The following is a 22,369-nucleotide window of genomic DNA, read 5'->3' as shown; positions in this document are numbered from 1 at the left end:
GGGGTGATATTCAGCTGTACCCTTCTGCCTTTTGTACCATGTTTATTTAATGTATATCTTAGTGTTTTATAGGATTTGTAGCATATCACAAAGTTGGTACCATGTGAGTTGTTTTTGGTGTATTATTTTACAGTTTCAGTACATTATTTAGTATCACAGTTGAGGTGAATGCAATATTCGGGTTAGTGTAGCACTTTTATTTTATGTGTATTTTTGTGATAGAGATTTTTAACATAACATTTAGCTTTGCTATTTACTAGGTTACGGTGATGTCTGAGATGTTGGCCAACTCTGACTATTTGATGAACTTGGATTTGATGAAGTTAACGTTCAGTGTTTACAGTCTTCAGTACTTTAGTCTGTATAATATGTAGATGTTCTTCATCTCACATTGCTGCAGTCATAACTAGTGGGTAGTCCGCTGTCCTCGGTCGGCCCGAATACCAAAGTATTAGGCTGGCGTCGGTCATGGTCGCTTAGATCTGACGTTAGTACATCTTGGTACTAAAGCGCATGACCGACGTCATATCCCCAGTCTTTCTTGCCGCATGGTCCGAAGCAGAAGCAGCGTTTGCAAGTGCCGTCGGTCCTGAAATTTTCGTATTCTGAGTTTCAGACCGAAACCAAGTTGGGCTAAGTACCCCGTTGGGGAATATTTTTGTCTTTTCTTGCCTCAGTTTAATCTGGATGTCAGAAAAAGTGAATAATTGTATTTCTTGTGGGAAACAGATACCTCATAGGGATTATCACTCTCTTTGCATTCCTTGCTTGGGGCCTGAGCACGACGTAGTCGGGTGTCGCTTTTGTGCTAAATTTAATAAGCGCACCATTAAACGTCGGTTAGATTGTGCTAGGCTTGTCTTCGGTAAGTGGTGTAATTACAAAATGCCGTCGGATCCTCCGACGCCCGCTACCGCTAAGAAGCGCAAGGAGAAATCGGTGAAATCTAAACAGGATGAGTCGTCCGTTCCGGACGCCGGTTCTTTAGAAACCACGGTGGAATCTGTGGATCCAGCCGAGGTTTCAGTTGAGTCTCAGGGGGAACCTTTAATTTTACAAGATGTGGCCTCTCAGGAGTCGGGTCAGGCTGAAGGGGCCTCTCAAGTGGCTGTATTCCCTTCTCCACATAGGGTGGTTAGGCCTTCTCCCTCTGTCTCTAAGGTACCTTCCAAGGCCAGGCCTGGTTTGTCTTCCTCTGGCGTCAGTCCTACTTCTGCAGGGTCTGTACCTAAAAAACACATGCTTAAAATGGCAGAAGATTTGATTTCCTTGATTAGAGGTTCTATGCCCCCCCCCAGATAAGAGGCCTAGGGTGGAGCCAGAGGTGGAAGGATTAGAGCACTCTTCAGATTACTCTGAGTCTTCGGCTGAAGACATTCAGGATTTTCTCCCTTATTCTGATTCTGACGCAGAGGATTCTAGTCCTTCTGCTTCCCCTCCAGAAGATTTTTCTTTTTCAGAAACTCTACATTCTATGAGGGAACATTTTAAATGGGAAGGTCTGGATTTCTCTGATTCCAGAAAGAGGCTTAGGGAATTCTTATTTTTACCACAGCATAGGCCCTTGGCTATACCCCCTGTTTTGGATGTTGTGCAGGATGTTTTCTCTGAGGCTTCCCTTAACCCTGACTCTTTGCCTCCTGCCCCGGTTAAGCCAGATAGGTATTACAGAGTACCAGAGGCTCACAAATATTTGTATAAGAGCCCTAGGGCTGACCCAGAAACTATTAGCCAGGGACCTAAGGGTGTCAGGGCTTCTGTTGTAAAGAATCCAGTTCCTATGGATAAAGACTCTAGAGCTTTGGATAGGTGGGGTAAAAAAGTGTATACCTCTTCCACTCTTGCAATGAGGGCTCTGAATTGCCAGTTTCATATGCTGAAGTACCAGAATTTTCTCCTTAGTCAGTTGAAATCTAAGGTAGATGCTTTAGCAGAGGGCATAGAGTGTAAAGAATTACAGGATTTGGTTCATGCCTCTGATCAGGTGGGTAAGCATTCTTTGCAGTGTGGTTTTGATGCTTTACAGGCCTCTTCCAGGGTGGCTGCCACTGGATCGGTTATTCGTAGGCACGCCTGGCTTAAAGATCAGAACTTGTCAGAGCATGTTAAAGCTCGTATTTTGGATGCTCCCCTGCAGTCTGAAGTTTTGTTTGGTTCTCCTGTGGAGTCAGTCTTGAAGAAAATGGAAGACAAAGCTAAGTCTATGCAGACTGTTAAGGATTTTTTGCAGGTGCAGCCCCCTAAGTTTAGCAGGAATTGGCCCACTAAGGGTTGGGCTTACCCTTCCTCTGATTTACAGTCTAGGGGTAGATCTAGACGTGGTAGGGGCAGAGCTCATGCACAGGGTTCTTTTAGGCCTAGGACGTGGAGTTCCCCTGCACAGTCTACAGGTGAGGGCAGGGGCCAGTCCTTTCGTAAACAGACCCAATGACCTGCATCTTCAGCTGCCCGATCCTTCCTGTCAGGCAGCTCCTCTGGGAGGAAAGTTGGCACTTTTCAGGCAAAACTGGCTTTTAGTCACCCAGGACAAATGGGTGCTGGACATCATAAACCGAGGTTACAAGTTTTATTTCCACACATTGCCCCCTTTCAAAGGCATGCCAGACGTTCCTCCTCAGCAAAAGGTGGAGGCTCACGTACAGATTTCTTTACTTCTACAAATGGGGGCTGTCCAACAGGTCCCTCTGTCAGAAGTGGGCCTAGGATTTTATTCTCGCCTGTTTCTTGTACCAAAGAAAGGAAACACTTGGAGGCCAATTCTGGATTTGTCTATTCTCAACACATACCTGGATATTCCAAAATTCAAAATGTTGACTTTACAACAACTTCTGCCTCTGCTGGGCAAAGATCATTGGATGGTAACTCTGGATCTCAAGGAGGCTTATCTTCATATTCCTATCAGGCCCAGCTGCAGGAGATTCCTGCGTTTTCGGGCTGGGGCTTTACATTATCAGTTCTCTGCATTGCCCTTTGGCTTATCTACTGCGCCCAGGGTGTTCACAAAAGTTCTGGCTCCAGTGATAGCCTTCTTAAGGTTAAGAGGAATACAAATTTATCCTTATTTGGACGATTGCCTGATTCTTGCTCAAGACAAAGACAAGCTACTTCATCATCTTCAGTATGTTATGGCAGTGTTAAGGTGCCTAGGGTATTCTGTGAACGAAATAAAGTCCAGTCTAGTACCCTCTCAGGGCATGTGCTTTCTGGGTGTGAGACTGAATACAGCCTCTCAGATGGCATTTTTGACCCCGGACAAGCAAAGAAATCTTACCCTGTACTTCCAGCAATTGTCTCTCCTGTCCAGGCTGACTGCAAGGACAGTCCTTCAAGCCTTGGGGTTCATGGCATCTTGTATTCTGGTGCTTCCCAATGCCAAACTGCATATGAGGAAGCTACAATGGTATCTCAAAAGTGTATGGACTCAACACTGCCACGATTTGGGCACTGTCATTCAGATAATACCTTGCATTCAAAAGGAGTTTTTGTGGTGGGCTCAGGAATGTCACCTAAACAAGGGACTCTCTGTGACCCGACCAGAGGCGAGTCAGATCCTAACGACAGATGCCTCCGACAAGGCTTGGGGAGCACACCTCAATGGAAAATGGGTTCAAAACACGTGGCCTGCCAGACTTCAACATTTGCATATCAACATGAAGGAGATGTTAGCAGTCCAATTTGCATTGATGGCTTTCAAGGATCTACTTCAACCAGGACACGTGTTGATTCAAACAGACAACACAACTGTCATGTGGTACATCAACAAGCAAGGGGGAATCCATTCGTACCCTCTTTGCAGGCAAGCTATGATTTTGTGGGAGACTGCTCTCAGTTTGCACCTCACTCTAAAGGCAAGGTTTCTGCCAGGAGCACAGAACTCCTTAGCGGATGTTTTGAGCAGACAGATGGTGGATCCCCACGAGTGGAAATTGGATCCTCATGTATTTCGACAGTTGACAGTGCTTTGGGGACTCAGACATAGATCTGTTCGCTTCTCCACTAAATTTCCAGCTGCCAAAGTTTTGCACAAAGCTGTTTCATCCAAAAGCTTGGAAAGTGGATGCTCTTTCATTCAGTTGGAACAATCTTCACGTCTATGCTTTTCCTCCTCTGCCTCTCCTTCCCAAGGTGCTCTTGAAGGTCAGACAGGACAAGCCCTCCATGATTCTAATAGCTCCAGATTGGCCACGTCAGCACTGGTACCCTCTGCTGAGGAGCCTAGTACGGCAGCCTCCTTGGCCTCTGCCATCAATTCCACACCTTTTGTCCCAGGCAGGCAATCATTTCATCAATGTCAGGATACAGTCCCTGCACCTGACAGCCTGGCATATTCTGTTCTAGACCCTGGAGGGTCACAGCTTCCTCAACAAGTTTTGGATGTTATTTTGGAGGCCAGACGGCCTAGTACAAGGAAAGTTTATGCTGATAAATGGAGGAGATTTTTTCTTTGGAGCCAAGCAAAGAGCTTGGATATTTCAGTGCCTAATTTGAGTGTTTCTCTTCAGTATCTTACGGAGTTACTAGACAAAGGTTTGTCTTTCTCCTCTGTTAAAGTTCATGCTGCAGCCATTTCTGCTCACCATGATTGTGACCCACCATTATTCTCTCATCCTTTGTTTAAGCAATTTCTTAGAGGGGCAAAGAACATAAGACCCCCACGTAGAGCTCCTACTCCTTCCTGGGATCTCAATTTTGTGTTGGAAAAACTCACTTTACCTCCTTTTGAACCTGCAGCTACATCTGAGTTGAAGTTTTTGTCTTGGAAGACTGCTTTTTTGTTGGCCATTACGTCTGCTAGAAGGGTATCTGAATTACAGGCTCTAATGGCAGTTGAGCCCTTCCTGATTTTTCATAAGGATAGGGTATCCCTTCGTACTAACCCTACTTTTATGCCTAAAGTTGTTTCAAATGTGGCCTTAAACCAATCTATTCATTTGCCTACATTTTATGCTGATCCCCAAAATAAAGGGGAAAAAATTTTGCACTCTTTGGATATTCACAGGCAGTTGCGTTATTATTTGAGCAGAACTAAAGGGTTCAGACGGTCTCAACAGTTGTTTGTTTCTTTTGCTGTGGGATCTCAGGGGAAACCTGTTTCTAAACAAACTATTTCTAAGTGGATTGGCCATTGTATTGCTTTTTGTTATTCTCATCATGGCAAAGAGATTCCGGCTGGTATCAGACCTCATTCCACTAGGGCTACTGCCACTTCTACTGCTTTTTTACGGGGTGTAGCTACTAAAGATATTTTGGAGGCAGCTACTTGGAGTTCAGTGCACACTTTTTCTAAACATTATCATCTCCCTCTTTACTCCAAATCTAGGGCTGGGTTTGCCACTGCAGTTTTGCAGGGCATGTTAGCAGCTCCCAATGCTTTATAATTTTGCCATCCTCCCTTTACCTTTGCTTTGGGATTCTACCCACTAGTTATGACTGCAGCAATGTGAGATGAAGAACATAGTACAGTTTTGTACCTACCATAAATGTAGATGTTCAAGATCCACATTGCTGCAGTCCAATACCTCCCTCCTTCCCCACTGTGGTTTGGGGTGGTTGTGTGTTTTGGGTTGTAAATATTGGTTGTACATGGGGGTTGGATGTTTCTCTGTGTTTTGGCTATGGCCTTTCTTTTTAGGGCCTTCTGACATCTGGGGCAAGAAAGACTGGGGATATGACGTCGGTCATGCGCTTTAGTACCAAGACGTACTGACGTCAGATCTAAGCGACCATGACCGACGCCAGCCTAATACTTTGGTATTCGGGCCGACCAAGGACAGCGGACTACCCACTAGTTATGACTGCAGCAATGTGGATCTTCGAACATCTACATTTATGGTAGGTACAAAACTGTACTTTTGATCTAGTGGTGATTCGATCATTTAAAATAGATCCATAGCTGTCCGGTTCGACTCTCAGAGCGTCTTCTGCGTGGAGACATGCGTGAATGGGCGTAACTTGGTTGAAGGTTGTGCGTCAGGGCTGGCAACTCGGTAAGTAGAAAATCAACTGCCAATCATTAGCAGACCGGATTTCCACTGTGGCGACCCCTAACCGGCAAAAAGCCGAAAGTCACAACAACATTGAAAGATTTATAAAGTCTAGGAAATCAGAAATGATGAAGTCATTGTTAGTTACATTAGACCCAAGATTGGGTATGGAATAACAGTATGGAAATCTTATAAGAAAACAAGCACAAGTAAAACAGTACAGAGAAACTGTACCAAGGGCATCCATGGATGTGAGAATTTAAATTGTTATGAAAGACTAAAATATCTGAACTTGTACAGTGTCTCATATGGATATTTAAGCGGAAACTTTATTCAGGTATATAGGGCATTTAGCAACAGCAACCTCTGGCAATGTTTGGGGTTATCAAAAAGTAGTAAGAGACTAATCAGACAACCTATGTAGAAGATTATATAGGAATGAGAAGTGTATCAATTGGTTCACTGAGAGAGCAGCTGATGCATGGAATAGACTACTAAATTACATTAAACCAAGCACTAGTTTAGATGTTTTTAAGAACAGCCTTGACAGTTATTATGGGAATAACTGTTTTGATATATTGGCAGGCTAGAAGGGCATTGATGCCCATGCCTGATATATATGTATGTATACATCCAATAATTATTTCAGATCATGCGCCAATAATAAAGAAAGTAAATATGTAGGGTAATGAAATAAAAATGAGGCACTGGTGCTTCCCCACCTACCTATTAAAAGAGGAGAATTTAAGAATTGGGTAGTGGAAACTATTAGGGAAGATGGAAAGTGCTCCTGAAGTTATTGGTAGTGAGTAGGATAAAATGAAAGTGGACTTTAAAAATAGGGTAAAAATAAAAGAAAAAGAGTGATGGTTAAAAAGTATTAAGAATTATTTATAGGAACTGACTTACATTAAACTAGTATAGAATAAGGGGTGGCTCACTGAACACGAAGAGGCACAGCTGCAAAGTGCTAAATAGAAAATAAGGGAGAATCTGGATAATATGCGTGAGTTTAGAAAGACTGATGTTACACAACTATTTTTTATAGTAACTCAAGAGTACAAAATCTTTTGGCACAACAACTTAGGCAACAGAGAATAGAAGGGGTTGTTGCCAGAAATAGGGAGACTATAACAAGAAAGATAACCAGAGATCCTGCAGAGATATTGGAGATTTTTCAGAAATGTTATGAACATTTGTATAAATCAGAGAAATGGGGAAATCGGGAAAAAGTGCAAACGGAAATATTTATGGAAGACTTAAATATGCCAAGGGTAGAGGTAGATGAGATACAACAATTAACAGTTAAGATAGGAGGTGATAAAATAGAAATGGTGGCACATAACCAATCTGCAGGAAAGTCTCTAGTAGTAGATGGTAATCTGCTGGAAGTTTGGAAGCTAGGCAGGAAGAAAGTGATAAAGCCTAGAAGGTTTTCTTTAACAGTATTTTAAAAGGAGGGGAAGTGCCAACATCCTGTAAAAAGCTGTGGTGGCTATAATACCTAAATAAAGACCCATCAGCTTTGCTTCATATAGACCCATTTCAAATTTAAACTGTGATTGTAATGTCTATAATGGATAAAAGAATGGCAAAGGTGTTGCCAGATTGATAGATATGGATCAATGTGGGTTTTGTGGAAGAGAGGCAAACATTTGATAACATTAATAGAACAATGATGATTCAATGGGAAGCACAATGTAAGAAAGTACTGCTGCTGTTAATGGGTCTTGAAGCAGAGAAAGCATTCATAGGTGTGTACTAAGCTAATGGCCCTGGAGCCTTTACAAGCCTAGCCCATAGAAGTCCCCTGGCATTGTGCCGCCCGACATTAGTTCCCAGTACCTCTATCAAATAGTACATTCAACAACGTAAACTGGAATTTTATGAGTAGGGCACTGGAAGCATTTGTATTTCCTGATACAATAATAAGGTTAGATAGGAGGATGTGTGAGGGTTCCTCACTGATAAGTTGTGTTTGAATAGAGGAACCAGGCAGGGGTGTCCTTTTTCCCCCTTTGTTATTTGTGTTATATTTAGAACCATTGGCAAAGAAAATAAGAGACTCAGAAATTCAAGGACATAATTGGTATGGTGATCAAGAAAGGTTGGCTTTATTTGCAGACAGTTTTACTTTGTACATGATAAAAGCAGGAAAAAAACATTAAAATGTCGTGGAATATTCTGAAATAGTTCAGTGTTTTTGGGGACATGAAATTAATGAAGATAAAACAAAGGCTATAGCTGTAAACTGTGTACCCATACATGAATTATTTCAGCAATACCCATATTTATGGGGACATGATAAAATGAAGTATTTGGAAATATGGGTTAAAAAGGATTCTGTTACTGCGGCTAAGGGTATGTGGAAAGAGACTAAACAAAAGATAATACAAAAAACGAGAAACTAGAGGCTCTTGCCTATGGATGCAAGATACAAGCAGTAAAAATGGTTTTAGTTACCTTAGTTTTATACACAGGTCAAGCCTATTTTTATCAACCAGAGGAAAAGTTGTGGATAATTACTAATAGATTTGAATTATTTATTTGGGAGGGAAAGAGGTTAAGAGTCAAGTGGGATAAGTTGATCCTTTCAGTAGAACAAGGTGATCTAGGAGTACTTTATTTGAAGGGATATTTTAGAGCTACACAGTTAAAGCTTTTGTATGTAACACAAGCAGGAAGCTACAGTTAAAACTGGAAAGGGATGATGATGAAGCAGCGGGGAATTTAAAAAGCAAGGAGAGTGGTATTTTGGGTATAGATTCTTAAGGAAAATAACAACAGTCATACTTTATTCATATTATATTCATAAAGTAGCAGAAAGGATACTAAGAACTAAGCCACCACAGGAATGGAGAAAGGAGATTCTGCCAATAGGGATAACTGCAATTAGGGGTGCAGAGAAAAGGCAAAAGAGGGTTGGAATTTACTGGGGGAAACTGGCACTGGAACCAAGGTGCTGGGAACAAATAGAGAGTGAAAGGTAATAGAATGGGAAGAGGCCAAGAAGACATTTGGACTGCAAGTTAAAAACTGCCTTCCCTATCAGGAATTGGAGAAATCCTAAGTGAAAGACCAGCACTGGTTGAGTTTTTAGTTGAATCTAAAACAGAAGCTGCCAGTAAAAAAGGGATACTTAGTAGGATATGTAAAGTATTGCACAGTAATTGTAGGAATCAATCAGAGGAGGTCAAAAAAGATTGGGAAAGTAAGCAAATCACAAGAAACAATGGAAAGACGTATGTATATGGCTCCTAAATATCAACATTGTTTAGAAGATATAGAATGTTTGCTTGTAAGTGTTTGCATAGGTAATTTTATATCCCAAGCAGACTCCAAGGAATTTTTCCTCAGGTATATGACAAATGTTGCAGGTGTGATGATGGGAGCATTTGTTTTCACAGTGGAATGAATTAGTAGACTTTAAAAATTGCCTACAGAGTACTGTGTCAGGAATACTTGGCAAGCAAATCCATCCATCATCAACCTCTTTTTCCCATTTTGCACATGGGGTCAGGGTGTCACTTCAGCAGTGACAATCATCTCGAGCCAAGGTTTACACTGCTGGGTGGCTAGCCCTGCCACAGTAGTTCATTCGTACCACTCACTCACACACACTCTCACCTACTGCCAATTTTGTAGTGTTTCCAAGCCACCTATTCCATGTCTTTGGAATGTGGGAGGAAATCATAGCACCCAGAGGAAATCCATGTAACTGCAAGAAGGACATGCAGACTTTGTACAGAAGGCACCCCAGCCGAGACTCGAACCAGGGAACCTCTTGGTGTTCGGCGACAATACTATCTGCTGTACCCCCACGCCACCCACTTGGCAGGCAAATGAGTGTAATTAAAGAAATGATTTTTTTTTATCTGGGATACAGGATCTGAATTGTCTAGACATAGTAAGGGCTTGTTAAGTTTAATTATATTGGCTGTCAAAAAAGCAATTACCAGAAAGTGGATATCAAAGTCTAAAACCAGTCGTATTTGAAGTAAGGAATATTGTAATGGAGATAAAAGAAGATGAAGTAGGATCTAGAAAAGGGTAGGAGCAAATTGTATAGAAGAAAACTGGAAATGGTGGGAACAATACATGCAGAAAAATGTTTTGGAGGAATGAGTTTTAAGAGAAGGCAGGCATTGAACAATTCCTGCAATGCTGGATTGAGTGTATTGTATAGAAGAATATATGTGATGTATAATGTTTATAAATGTGAACTTGTTAATGTGATTTGCTTACTTTTACATAACTTTTAAGTTTGCCTGTGTCACAAGTGATAATTCAATAAACATGTTTTTGTTTTAGGTCAAGGGTCATTTGTTGGCCATTTCATTGTATCTGCCCATGGATACCCCTCTTTCATTGCAGTCTACTATGAGAATGTTTTTGAAAGTGGTGTTACATTTGAAGCCTCCTAGAAATCAGGTGGCTCCTCCTTGGGATCTTAATTTTATTTTAGTATAACTAACTCTTGCATCATTAGAACCAGCTCATCAGGCTGTATTGAGGTTCTTGGCATGGAAAACAGTGTTACTAACTGCCCTGACTTTTGCAAGAAGAGCATCCAAGTTGCAAGCTCTTATTGTGGGTCAGCCTTATCTCATTTTCCACAATGATAGTGTTTCTTTAAGAACTAATTCTTTATTTGTGCCTGTAGTGGTATCCAAGTGTACCTGTAGCCAAGCTATCCATTTCCCTGCCTTCCATCCTGAACATAATATGTGGGAAAAATAATATATCATACCTTGGATGTCGACATGCAACTTGGGTACTGTCTTTGTAGAATAAAGTCTGGCAGGATCTCTGATCTGTTTTCTTTTCTTGAGGAGGCAAGTAAAAAGTACAAATGGTTGTCTTGTGTTTTAACTTTTTCTGTGCTCACCACAGCCAGCCTATTCCCGGCAGGGTCAAGGCTTCAGTTTTGGCTTTTTGGAAGGGTTGGATTGTAGAAATCTTCTATAATCAGCAATTTGGTTCTGCGAGTTCACTTTTACAAAGTACTGTAATCGAAATTCCTTCTACAGGTGTAGGACAGACTTTGATTAGACCATTCTCCAGGAGCTCCTAGACAATCATCCTTCCTCCTCCCATGTGGTAATCTACCTGTATAGCTAGAGTTACTGCAGCACTGATGCATATTTCAAACAACGTACTAAGTAGACTTATCATAACAGTAGACATTTGAATGATCACTGCTGCAGTACATGCTCCCTCCCTACACTCTCCTTATTTCTGCATGCCTTTTATGTCAGAGTGTAGACATTTTTGTTATTTTCATGGTATTGTCTTTGTCACGGCTTTAGTCTCCTTCCTTCTCTTTTCTGGGGTTGGCTTGTCACCCAAACCTGGCTTTTTAGTCAGCACAGCTTGAGATGACTAATGGTTTGGGCTCATGGAAGGTGCCCTGAAACTATGGAAGCAGGCCTATTGTTATATCCTTGGCAGGATATAACCCATACAGCAACAATCATTCAAACTTCTACAGTCATAGTAAGCTGACTTACATAGCTGTACTTTATTTCCCCAGACTATCTCCAACCAGTGTTTACAGCTGGTAAAGAGATTAAGGCACCTGGGACATTGTTGTACTGCTGTTGGGGAGTATTGTTTTTTTTAATTTCCTAAGATGGTATATGCCATGGGAACGTCAGAGCTGCCGGGCTCGTCTTTTTGGCAGTCAGCTTGTTATCAATAGGATGCCCTGCCCTCCCCTAGGCAGCACTTCATACTGCTGTTGTCATCTTTCTGGTCTCTTCCAGAGAGATCAATATGTCCGTATGCCCCATGTGTGCCTCCAACCTTTCCCTATGTTGGACATACCCTTTTACCCATTAAAAACGAAAAATAAACACAAAACTAGTAATAAGTAAAAAGTAAGACGCTCACTGAATAAAACGGACCAACAGAATTTATTTTGAACAAATAACTGAGCGCTTTCACCCACATACACCATGGGTTTCTTCAGAGTTAAATGAAAAACAGAGCAGCTACTTTATATAAAAGACAGATAAAAACCAAGAACCAATCACCTTTCAATACAATTAAACAATTTATCAATTTTTCAATTAAAACATAAATCAATCAGTTTAACATTACTAAAATAAATAAGAAATAACTTCTTGTAAAAATATATAAATATATACATATATGTACTAAAAGTTATAAATGTGTTTGTATAATATAGTAAATATATAAATGTAAATATAAATACTGATATAAATATAAATATAAAATATATAAAATATATATACAATCTATGAGAATGCTATTTCAATTGATAATGAGATCTAAAATGTCTATATAATATAAGATTTCATTTTTAGATAACTTGAAATTGATGCATGCTCATTTAATCCTGGTTGTGTACAGGCGTTCAGCTTAAGCTGCCATAAACATTCTGTAGTCTCCAGCAATGTGTTCAAATCACCTTCACTGTTACTATTAGTATCTGGTACCCTGTCAATAACAAAAAACAAAAATCTCTTAAACCCTTTGCATTTTGTACTGTGTGTATATAGAGAACTGGTGGTTTTCTTATTTTTAATGTCCCTGTTGTGTTCAGCTATTCTTTCCCTAAGGTTCCTCTTAGTTTTCCCTATGTAAAATGAAGAACATGACAGACATGTAGCTAAATATACAACTAACTTTGTGTTACAGTTAACATGTCCTGGGCATCTTAAGGTCCTATTGTACCCATATATTGTAACATATGGCCCATCGTTAATGAATCTACAACATCTACAAAAAACACATTTTCTCATCATAGAATTTTTAAATAGAGTTTGACTTTCAAAATAATTTTTCAAAATTTTTCCTTTACTAAAAACTATCGAAGGCATGTTACCTATATACTGTAAAATATCAGTTTGATTAATAAAAACCTTTTCAAAACATTCCCTAATACTGTTTGTAAAGTTATTGATATTATTGCTGTAAGGAACTATGAAGGCTCCTATTTTCCCATCATAGCAATTTTTCCGTTCCTTTTTATTGAGGGTACCATATAATAATAATGGTTTGAAAATATCTTTCCTTTTGTTACTTACTTCATCCCTAATGTTCTCAACTAATTTTCTTGGGTACCCTCTTTCCAAGAACATATTCTCCAACTTTGTTGTCTCACTATAAAATTCAGTATCATCACTTATTATTCTCGATAGCCTCACCATTTGTCCTTTAACTAGGTTCCGTTTTTGAAAATAAGGGTGACAGCTATCAAAATACAAATATGAGTTCGAAAAGGTTTTTTTACGATAAATTGTAGAATCTAATTTATTGCCAACTTTATAAAGTTTTATATCCAGAAATTCACAACTATCATATATCATGTTATGTGTGAATCTCAAAAAAGTAGTACTGCCTTCTAAGTATTCTATAAAGCTATTAAGTTCCCCTCTATTTCCCTTCCAAAATATAAGTATGTCATCTAGGAACCTTAAATACAAATCTATCTTTGACCAATAGCTACTTTCAAATATGTTGTGCTTCTCCCACATAGCTAAAACCAAATTTGCATATGTGGGGGCACATCTAGCCCCCATTGCTACACCTGCACATTGCTGATAGTATTCCCCTTCATGTTGAAAAAAATTATTTTTTAGCACCAATTCCATCAAATCAACAAGTAATTTCCGCTTTACTGTGTGAAAATTCCCAAAAACCTCAAGACTATTCTCAAATAATTGCAAGCCTTCTACCAAAGGAATCACTGAAAATAAACTGATATCTATTGTCACTAAATAAATCTCTTTCAAATTCTCATTTCTATAACTGTAAAGTAGTTCTAGACAATGCCATGAGTCCTTTAAAATATGTTTAATGCTTGCTACAGTCTCCTTACAATTTACATCTACAAAGTGAGCTATAGCTTCCATTTTTGACTGCTTTGCAGAAACAATTGGTCTAAAAGGGGGGTTAGAGGTGTTTTTATGTATTTTGGGTATTCCATAAATCGATGGCGTCAAAGGATATTCAACTGAAAGATAATCAAATTCAGCCTTAGTAATAATTCCTTCCAAAAGTAAGTCATATAATTGCCAATCAACTTTTGTATATGCCTTTGTTAAATCATATCTTGCTACTCTTTTATAGGTAGTCTCATCACTGAGCATAATACTCATCTTATGGCTGTAATCCAATTTACTCATTATAACCACCCCTCCCCCCTTATCTGGTTTCATAATTCTCATTTTATCCGAAGCACTCAGCTCATTTAAACAAAACCTTTCTGCTTCAGTTAGATTGTCTTTAGAGGTATTAGTGTCCTTCCATGCCTTTCTTAACTGCACCTCACAAAACATTTCAAACAAATGTACTATGGGATTGTTTGGTGGAATAAAGGTGCTTGCCCTTTTCAAAGTAATATTTTTTGTGTCAACTTCCATCTTAGCATCAAATTTTTTCTTGAAATAAATTTTTAAGTTTAAACTTCTTGTATACATCTTTAAATTTACCAATATTTTGCCAATATCCACTTGGTAATTAGGAATAAACTTAAAACCTTTTCTAAAAAGTGATAGGTAGTTACCATCTAAAAATTTGTCTGTGTAATTATACATCGAAAAACCACCTTCTGTGATAATGTCACAGTCACTCAGAGGGTTCATATGATTCGTTAATCAAGTTTTCACATACCTGACCTAAACTCTGTTCTAAACATGACAGTTCTTGATCTTTAAGTGTTGTCTGAAAAAAATGCTCATTGTTAACATTATAGTCATGTTCAAATAGTTCATTCATATCTAAAATACATTTATCAATTGAAGTACACTCAGTGCCAACATCTGTCAAAGGAATACTATCTAAATCTATATGCTTTGTCACATCAACACTTTTGTAACTAGCATCCTTGTCAGCTGTATCAAAATAACCATCTGTTAAAAAATTGTTGTAATTAGTAACAGTGTTAATGGTTACTAAATCAGGCGGGGTTTCTGTTAAATCAGGCTTTTGACCACCATTTAATGATAGTATACTTGTTGCCTGTATCTTCCCCCGCCATTGTACTGTTGATGGCGGTGTTGGTTCTGCCCCTGATAACGCTCCCTTAAGCGTTCTGATCTCCGGAGCACAGGTTCTTCTAAAAAAACTCCCCCATTACTATCTCCATTCCCATATATTCTATCTTGCCCTGTAACAACTTCTGTAGATGCTGAAGCTATGTTTACATTTAGAACTGGACTGTTGTTATAGGTTTTAAAAAAACGTTTAAAATCCTTAAAGTGAGAATATGCAGCATTGCTTAAATAATCTTTAGTATCACGTTGCAGTTTCGCATTTTTACTATCCAACCCATTACTTACATATCTTTTCATCTCATTCAAAATGTTATCAAATTTACTTTTGTTATAATCAAACAAGAAATCTTTTTTGATGCTATTGTCAAGCATTGTTAAAGTCTCATTTAATTTACTTAATCTATCATTGTTGTTCTTTATAATTAATTTAATTAATTGCATACCAGTGTTATCAAAGATATTAGTAAGTTCTTGTAAAAGTTCTTTGTTGTTTTCAAAGCCAAAAGGTACCTTAAATACCCTAAATCCCTTTGGAATCTGCTTCAACTCAAGCGATCTTTCAAGGAAAACGTTGTCCATCTGAATTGTTTTAAATTTCCTCAGCGTTCTTTCGAACGTGTCCATCTGCTTAGTTAGAGTTCCTGTATCTGTTCCACTTCATTGTATCAGAAAATTAGGAGCCAACAATACTGATTTCAAGTCCACAGTTCTATAATCCACATTTCGTTCTTCATGTAATCCATACCTAGCGTTTGGTGCCGAATCCGGTAGCGGAACTACGTGCCCATCACTTCCTGGTCTTGTACGCATTGTCCGACTGCCAATAGGATCTCCCAAACAATTGCTAGCAACTGGATTGCTACGAGAAGTGCCTGGAGTGGAATGAAGAGTGAAAATCTGCTCCTCTGTGTCCGATAGAACAACGTTTTCATTTTCATTTTGCAATGTGCCAAAATTGTTCTGAACGTCACCATTAGTGACTTCCTTTTCTTTTAATGCTGAAAGCAGACGTTGAGTTAATATTAGCTGCTGCTGCAGTAGCTGCTCCATCAGTTCCATACCTTGACAATTCATAAAAAGTAATCCACAATATAAGTAAATCAAATAAAATGTCCGTAATATCCAAAAAGCGAAATACCAATGCGACACTTATTAAAAACGAAAAATAAACACGAAACTAGTAATAAGTAAAAAGTAAGACACTCACTGAATAAAACGGACCAACAACATTTATTTTGAACAAATAACTGAGCGCTTTCACCCACATACACCATGGGTTTCTTCAGAGTTAAATGAAAAAACAGAGCAGCTACTTTATATAAAAGACAGATAAAAACCAAGAACCAATCACCTTTCAATACAATTAAACAATTTATCAATTTTTCAATTAAAACATAAATCAATCAGTTTACCATTCCTAAAATAAATAAGAAATAACTTCTTGTAAAAATATATAAATATATACATATATGTACTAAAAGTTATAAATGTGTTTGTATAATATAGTAAATATATAAATATAAATATAAATACTGATATAAATATAAATATAAAATATATATACAATCTATGAGAATGCTATTTCAATTGATAATGAGATCTAAAATGTCTATATAATATAAGATTTCATTTTTAGATAACTTGAAATTGATGCATGCTCATTTAATCCTGGTTGTGTACAGGCGTTCAGCCTAAGCTGCCATAAACATTCTTTAGTCTCCAGCAATGTGTTCAAATCACCTTCACTGTTACTATTAGTATCTGGTACCCTGTCAATAACAAAAAACAAAAATCTCTTAAACCCTTTACCTTTTACCCAGCCTGGATCTAGTACCTGAGCTGATAGTCAGACTGTGGTTGCCTAGGCTGTAGTTAGGCTTTATCCCTCTGTGCCTCTGATGCAGACTAACTATTGCTGTATCTTCTGCTTTCACAATGCTACCTCAAAGCTTCAGTTGGGTTCACACCATCTGCATTGTTGTATGGCAGACATCCTCAAGCTTGCTAACTATAGCAAAAGAAACCTAAGAGAAAGAAAATACTTCCTATAAAAGTCTAGTAAGGTGTTTTGTGTATCTGCAGGGCAGGTTAAGAACTTTGACAGACTGTATGGAAAGGGTGTAACAAACACAGCACAGGACATATGACAGAAATACCCATTTTAGAAAGCTTGTAGTAGGAGATAAGCAATAATAATAGTAATAGTAATAATATATATTACATAATAATACATAATAATAATAGTAATAATAATATAATAATAGTAATAATAATAAGTAATAAGTATTAATACTGCTAAAAGAAAGTTTTGAAGTGATAAAGAAAGTTATGTGAATTATAAAGTGAGACATCATTGGAAAAGAGGAAATCAAAACAATTTTCTCACATAAATGTTTTGAGATTATGGAGAGAGGCACACAACATTAGTAAGCTTGAAGAGGAACGTAAGGTTACGTTGTTTGTCCTGAAGTCAAAATATGAAGAATACTATCAGTGTGTTAGAAACAGGAAGTGATAAAGAATTGTGCTCAGAAATAAGGGCATATTCTCAGAGCTGCCTGGGAAATCCACTTTAATTCTGCACAGCATTGTAAATCTGCCTGGAGAGAAAGCACACTAAAAACTCTTTTGAATGCCACATTCCCAACACTTAACAGGGACAAAATACAAAAAAAAAGGTTAAACTTGGGGATGTAGAACAAGATTAGAGTGACTGGAATAGTTCTGTTATACTGGTCCCCAATCAGAATGAGTCTTTAAGGTTTTGTTGCGACTTCTGGAAGCTAAGCAGCATATCAAAATTTGATTCTTATTCCATGTCCAAAGTGGATGAACTGATTGAAAAATTGGGAAAAACTGGATTTTTTTTTCACTTGAAATTTAACAAAACTCCATTGGCAAATCCCATTAGACCCAGCTGAGAAGGAATAAAACAGCATTTACCATATCTGAGGTCTTCCATAGTAAATTATTCTCTATTGGCCTCTGTCAAACACATGAAGCCTTTCAGAGGCTGAGCCCACCCATGTAAAGTAATATTTTCTTATGATTAGGAGAGCCACGTACCTGAAGTTCAAGCCATTTTAAACGTTATGTGTGTCAGGCTGGTCTGATGGCTAATATACCTAAGTATAAATTAAATAAGGCAGAAGCCTGCTGTTTGGGCTATGTAAAAGGCTGAGGGCTTGTGAGATAGTAGGCTGAAAAAGTGGAAACAAATGCAGAACTGGGCCATGGCAACCACTAAAATAGAAGTGAAGGGGAGGGCTGTAGATGGAGTTATGTATGCCAGACAGAGGGCAATTTGTAGCATGTCCCTGTGAGAGAACTAAACCCTTTAGAGAAGAAGCTAGCTGCATTCATCCCTACCTGTGCCACAGAGGAAGATATTTTGGTTTTCCCTGTGTTGGTGGAACTATAAAGAGACTTGTTCTGTTGTTGTGAGTTCTCTAAAAAATGTTCTTTATTCACCAACTACTGTGCCAGAACCCTAATTGTAAGGGACTACTGCATTTTTCTATAAAAAAAATATATTTTGACTTGAGCTGGGGGGGAAATGGCATAACAGGAACCAGAGAAGTCAATTTATTTTGCCTGCAGAGTTAACTATTTGATATAGACATAAATACACACACATATTTATATATGTATGTATATGAGAGAGAGACAGATAAAGATTTATAGATTTTGATATGTACAGACCTGTTGAGAAACTGATGCATGCACTCACTTATGCAATATCGGTTGAGTAAAACACACATTTGTGAAAACATACATATATCTGTAATACTTGGACACTGCTGCTTATTTTTATAAGGTAGGGTGGGTATGGAAGGTGTTGGAATTGCAGTGTTAGAAGGTCAGCCTTTATGTCTGTGACAGTTATATGCATATTTTTTAATGCGTTTCCATGAGATTTTGTTAAATTTAAGATATTTATGTTGTTTATCAATTTCTTTTGCAACTGTTCCTAGTTTGCTAGGGCAACTGTCTTAAATCTTTTTCCCCTCACAGACTTGAGGATGTGTAGCCTTTGGAGTGAGAATAATGTATCATTTTCAATGCATAGTTCATAAGGTAGTGAGCATATTATTAACTTGTTAAGTGTGAGACATTAGCTCTTGGATAGTATTTTGAAAAGTGAGTGAGGAGTGGCATAAGGGATGTCGGATATCCATATAGATCTCCTAAATGTAGTCCAGTGATACTTATGCCTTGGGGAAAGCTGGCATTAATTGTAGTACAAGGTATGTTTCTTTTGGGAAGAATTGAGGACAGGTAGGGGGAGAGCATGTTCAATACACAATTGATAGTAAAGCCATTTAGAAAATTATCACTAATAACTTGATGATTTTGTCAGCTAGTGAAGAGTTGTATAAAAAGATGTGTCAATAACCATGTTTTATAATTGATAAGATTTAATGGAAATGCTTGAGAATAAAAAAATAAATAAAATCTGCAAGATGAGACACAGAACAGTGCAATATGCAGATTTCAAAAAAGTTTTTATGTATTGGTTTGTGTTCCTTGTGGTATTAGAGGCAGGTACAGAGAAAGGGGAGCTGGAGTATCATGACTACACTTGGCCATTAAAGTGAGATGTGTATAAGCCCTCAGATATGAGCACCACTTTCAATTTATTATTATTTTTTAGGAGATCTTTGAAATGGAAGTCTATCAGTTTATTGTGTGCGTGTCGGTATATATATGCATGCTTACACACACACACACATATCTATATATATATATATATACACACACACACACACACACACATATATATATATATATATATATATATATATATATACATACACACATACACATAAATACAAGTATATGTACACACATACCATTACAAGATACACTCAGAAACATACGCATAACATAAAAACATATACACACTTACAAGATGTAATTACTCTGCAGATTATTTTTAACCCCAGTACCAACTTTAAATGGAGACCTTTATAATGGACGTCTCAAGATTTATATCGTTTTTTTTGTATATATAATTACTGTGCATATTATGCTTTAACAGTTTGTAGCATTTTGTTTATTTTTCACAAAGTGTTAATATGTGTTAGGTATTTGATATGAATAGTTTAATTCAATTTGGTTATTTATATTGTCATAGGATTTCTAAATAAGATCAAGTTGTATTTTTAATCACTCTGATGCAGTCTGTGTAAATGCTGTCAGAAGGGGAAAGGATTGCTAAAGTGATAACATTTTATGTCCAGGGAAGGTGGTTGTAGCACTGGTCAAGAGATGGATTTGTAGCATGTTTGCAGTACAGAGTTCTCAGATCATCTAATAGCCAACAGTGTAATAGTCTAAAGACCAGTAAGAAGTATGGAAATCTGTACTATTTCATGATTGTTGCTAAAACATGAAACTTGCTGATTACCGGAATCAGAGACCTTAAATCAATAAATTCCTTCATGGTTGTTTTTATGGAATAGTTTGTCCTTGGTCCTTCTAGTGTGTTGTAACACAAAAAATGCTTACTCATTCACAGCACCCTGTGCTGGTACCATAGTGCCCCTCCCCTTCAGCTCTCAGCAAAACTGCAGTATGCCAATTGGCTGGGTTCCTACAGACAGTACCCAATCTGCAAGTTCTACCCCCCCCCATCTCTTCAAGTGAAGAGCAAAAAAAAAATCCACTCCTTATTGGCAAACCAACCAGATACAGACCACCCACCTGCCCTAGCCAATCAGGTCCCATTTCTGCCCCTTGCCCCAGACATTACTTCCTCTCATTTATTCTGACTGTGCCCCCCTAAGGACTTTGCACCTGGGGCAGTTGCCTCTAGCTATGCTACTGCTCATTTATGTTGAATCAAAACCAGAGATTCCTTGACAGTTCTTTGTGCTGTTTTGCAAAGTTTCTCCTTTCCCCAATGTTGTGCAGCTGTGGAGATGGTGTATATAAGTCAGGGGGTTTGGGACCTTATCTCACTCTTTCTGCCTCTCCCAAGACTGAAATGCTACTCTTCACCTGTTTTCCACAGTCACTATTAGATTGTAAGTATACTAAACGTGCAAATATATTTTTAGTGTATCCTGTTGGTGTTTGTGTAATGCTGCTGCATTTTTTGAATGTATATGTTCTTGAAAGCATATCATCTAAGGCTCTCTTAAGAAAATACAGTGATAGAAAACCTATGAGGATATCATTTATACTTGTTATTCTAACACAAATTTGTACATCATCAAACAAAGATGCCTTCCAGTTATTTTATGCCTCATCGGTGTGATAATATATAATCTATAGCTCAAAACTTTATTGACATGTTTCTGTTCACATACATCACTGTACTGACTGCTATAGAGTCTAAGCATCTGAGCTTTTTCCATTCTGACATGTTTTTCAGTATGGCACAATCTGTATACCTATATAAAGTACATTTTATGAAACTGTGCAGTTTTTGTTTTTATTTTTATTTCTTATATAGTTCAACTTTATATTTTTTAAGTTTTTAGCTTTTCCTGTTTTTCAGGTGAGTATCAGTTCAATATGACTTTTATGTCAGCAAATAGTAACTCATTTCATTAATTAAGGATGACATTGATTTACTGCATATATCACATTCTTGTTTGCGAGTTTTATTCCCTGAATTTTGCTGTGCATTATTTATTTGTAAATTTTGTTTTTGTTAAGGAATTAGAAGAAACAGAGAAGTTCCGGAAGCAGGCTGTGCAGGCAGCTAGAGAGCTTTCTAAAGCAGAAGCTGAGATAGACATGTTGCAGAATCTACTCAAGGAAAGAGAAAGACAGGTGAGTTTTTTTCTTTTGTTTTGCTGTTAAGTTTTATTCTCTTTTGTCTTCCTTTACATAAATGTCTCAAGCATACTACTGCTTTGAGGGCATATACTGTTAACAGAATGAACCTGGTGGTCCTTTTAAATTCCTTGGTAAAGTGAAACTTGTGAACATACTGTAGTGTCCATTATAATACCATCAACAGCATACCCAGAGGTTGCATGATTCATAGTCATCATAAACTCTAGGTTTCTGCTTAGTTTTTCCATAATGCTGCTACATGGATTAAAGTGCTACAGTGAAAGCTGTAGTCAACATTTCTTTCTCACTCCATAGCTTGTGGATTCTGTAACGTTCTCTGGCTGATTTCCTTACATGGTAATAGAAATACATATCAGGTTGATGTTCTTCATATTGATCACTGCTGCGCCTTAGCTATACGAATTATATCTTGCCAAGGGTATAACTGCTGACCATCTTCCACAGCTTCAGGGCACCTAGCACTCACCTAAACTGTCACGCAGCTCTAGCTGAGTTGGCTAAAAAGCAAGTTTGGGCATGAAGCCCTTTAGAGCTTTACTGCCACTGAATAGT

At 38.0% G+C, this 22,369-nt stretch overlaps 1 protein-coding gene across 1 annotated transcript in view; it reads left to right on the top strand.

Moving 5' to 3' along the window:
• CNTRL (centriolin) overlaps positions 1 to 22,369 on the top strand; it is a 4,034,091-nt gene that overhangs the window by 2,008,458 nt on the left and 2,003,264 nt on the right. The window contains 1 exon segment of the mRNA XM_044058259.1: positions 21,674 to 21,790. Coding sequence (XP_043914194.1) covers positions 21,674 to 21,790 — 117 coding nt within the window.

Source organism: Protopterus annectens, chromosome 16.part0, assembly GCF_019279795.1.
Source record: "Protopterus annectens isolate FY-2018-M chromosome 16.part0, PAN1.0, whole genome shotgun sequence".
NCBI classification, from domain to species: domain Eukaryota; kingdom Metazoa; phylum Chordata; order Ceratodontiformes; family Protopteridae; genus Protopterus; species Protopterus annectens.
The sequence above is the reverse complement of the archived record's forward strand: the minus strand, read 5'-3'. Positions and strand labels throughout refer to the sequence as shown.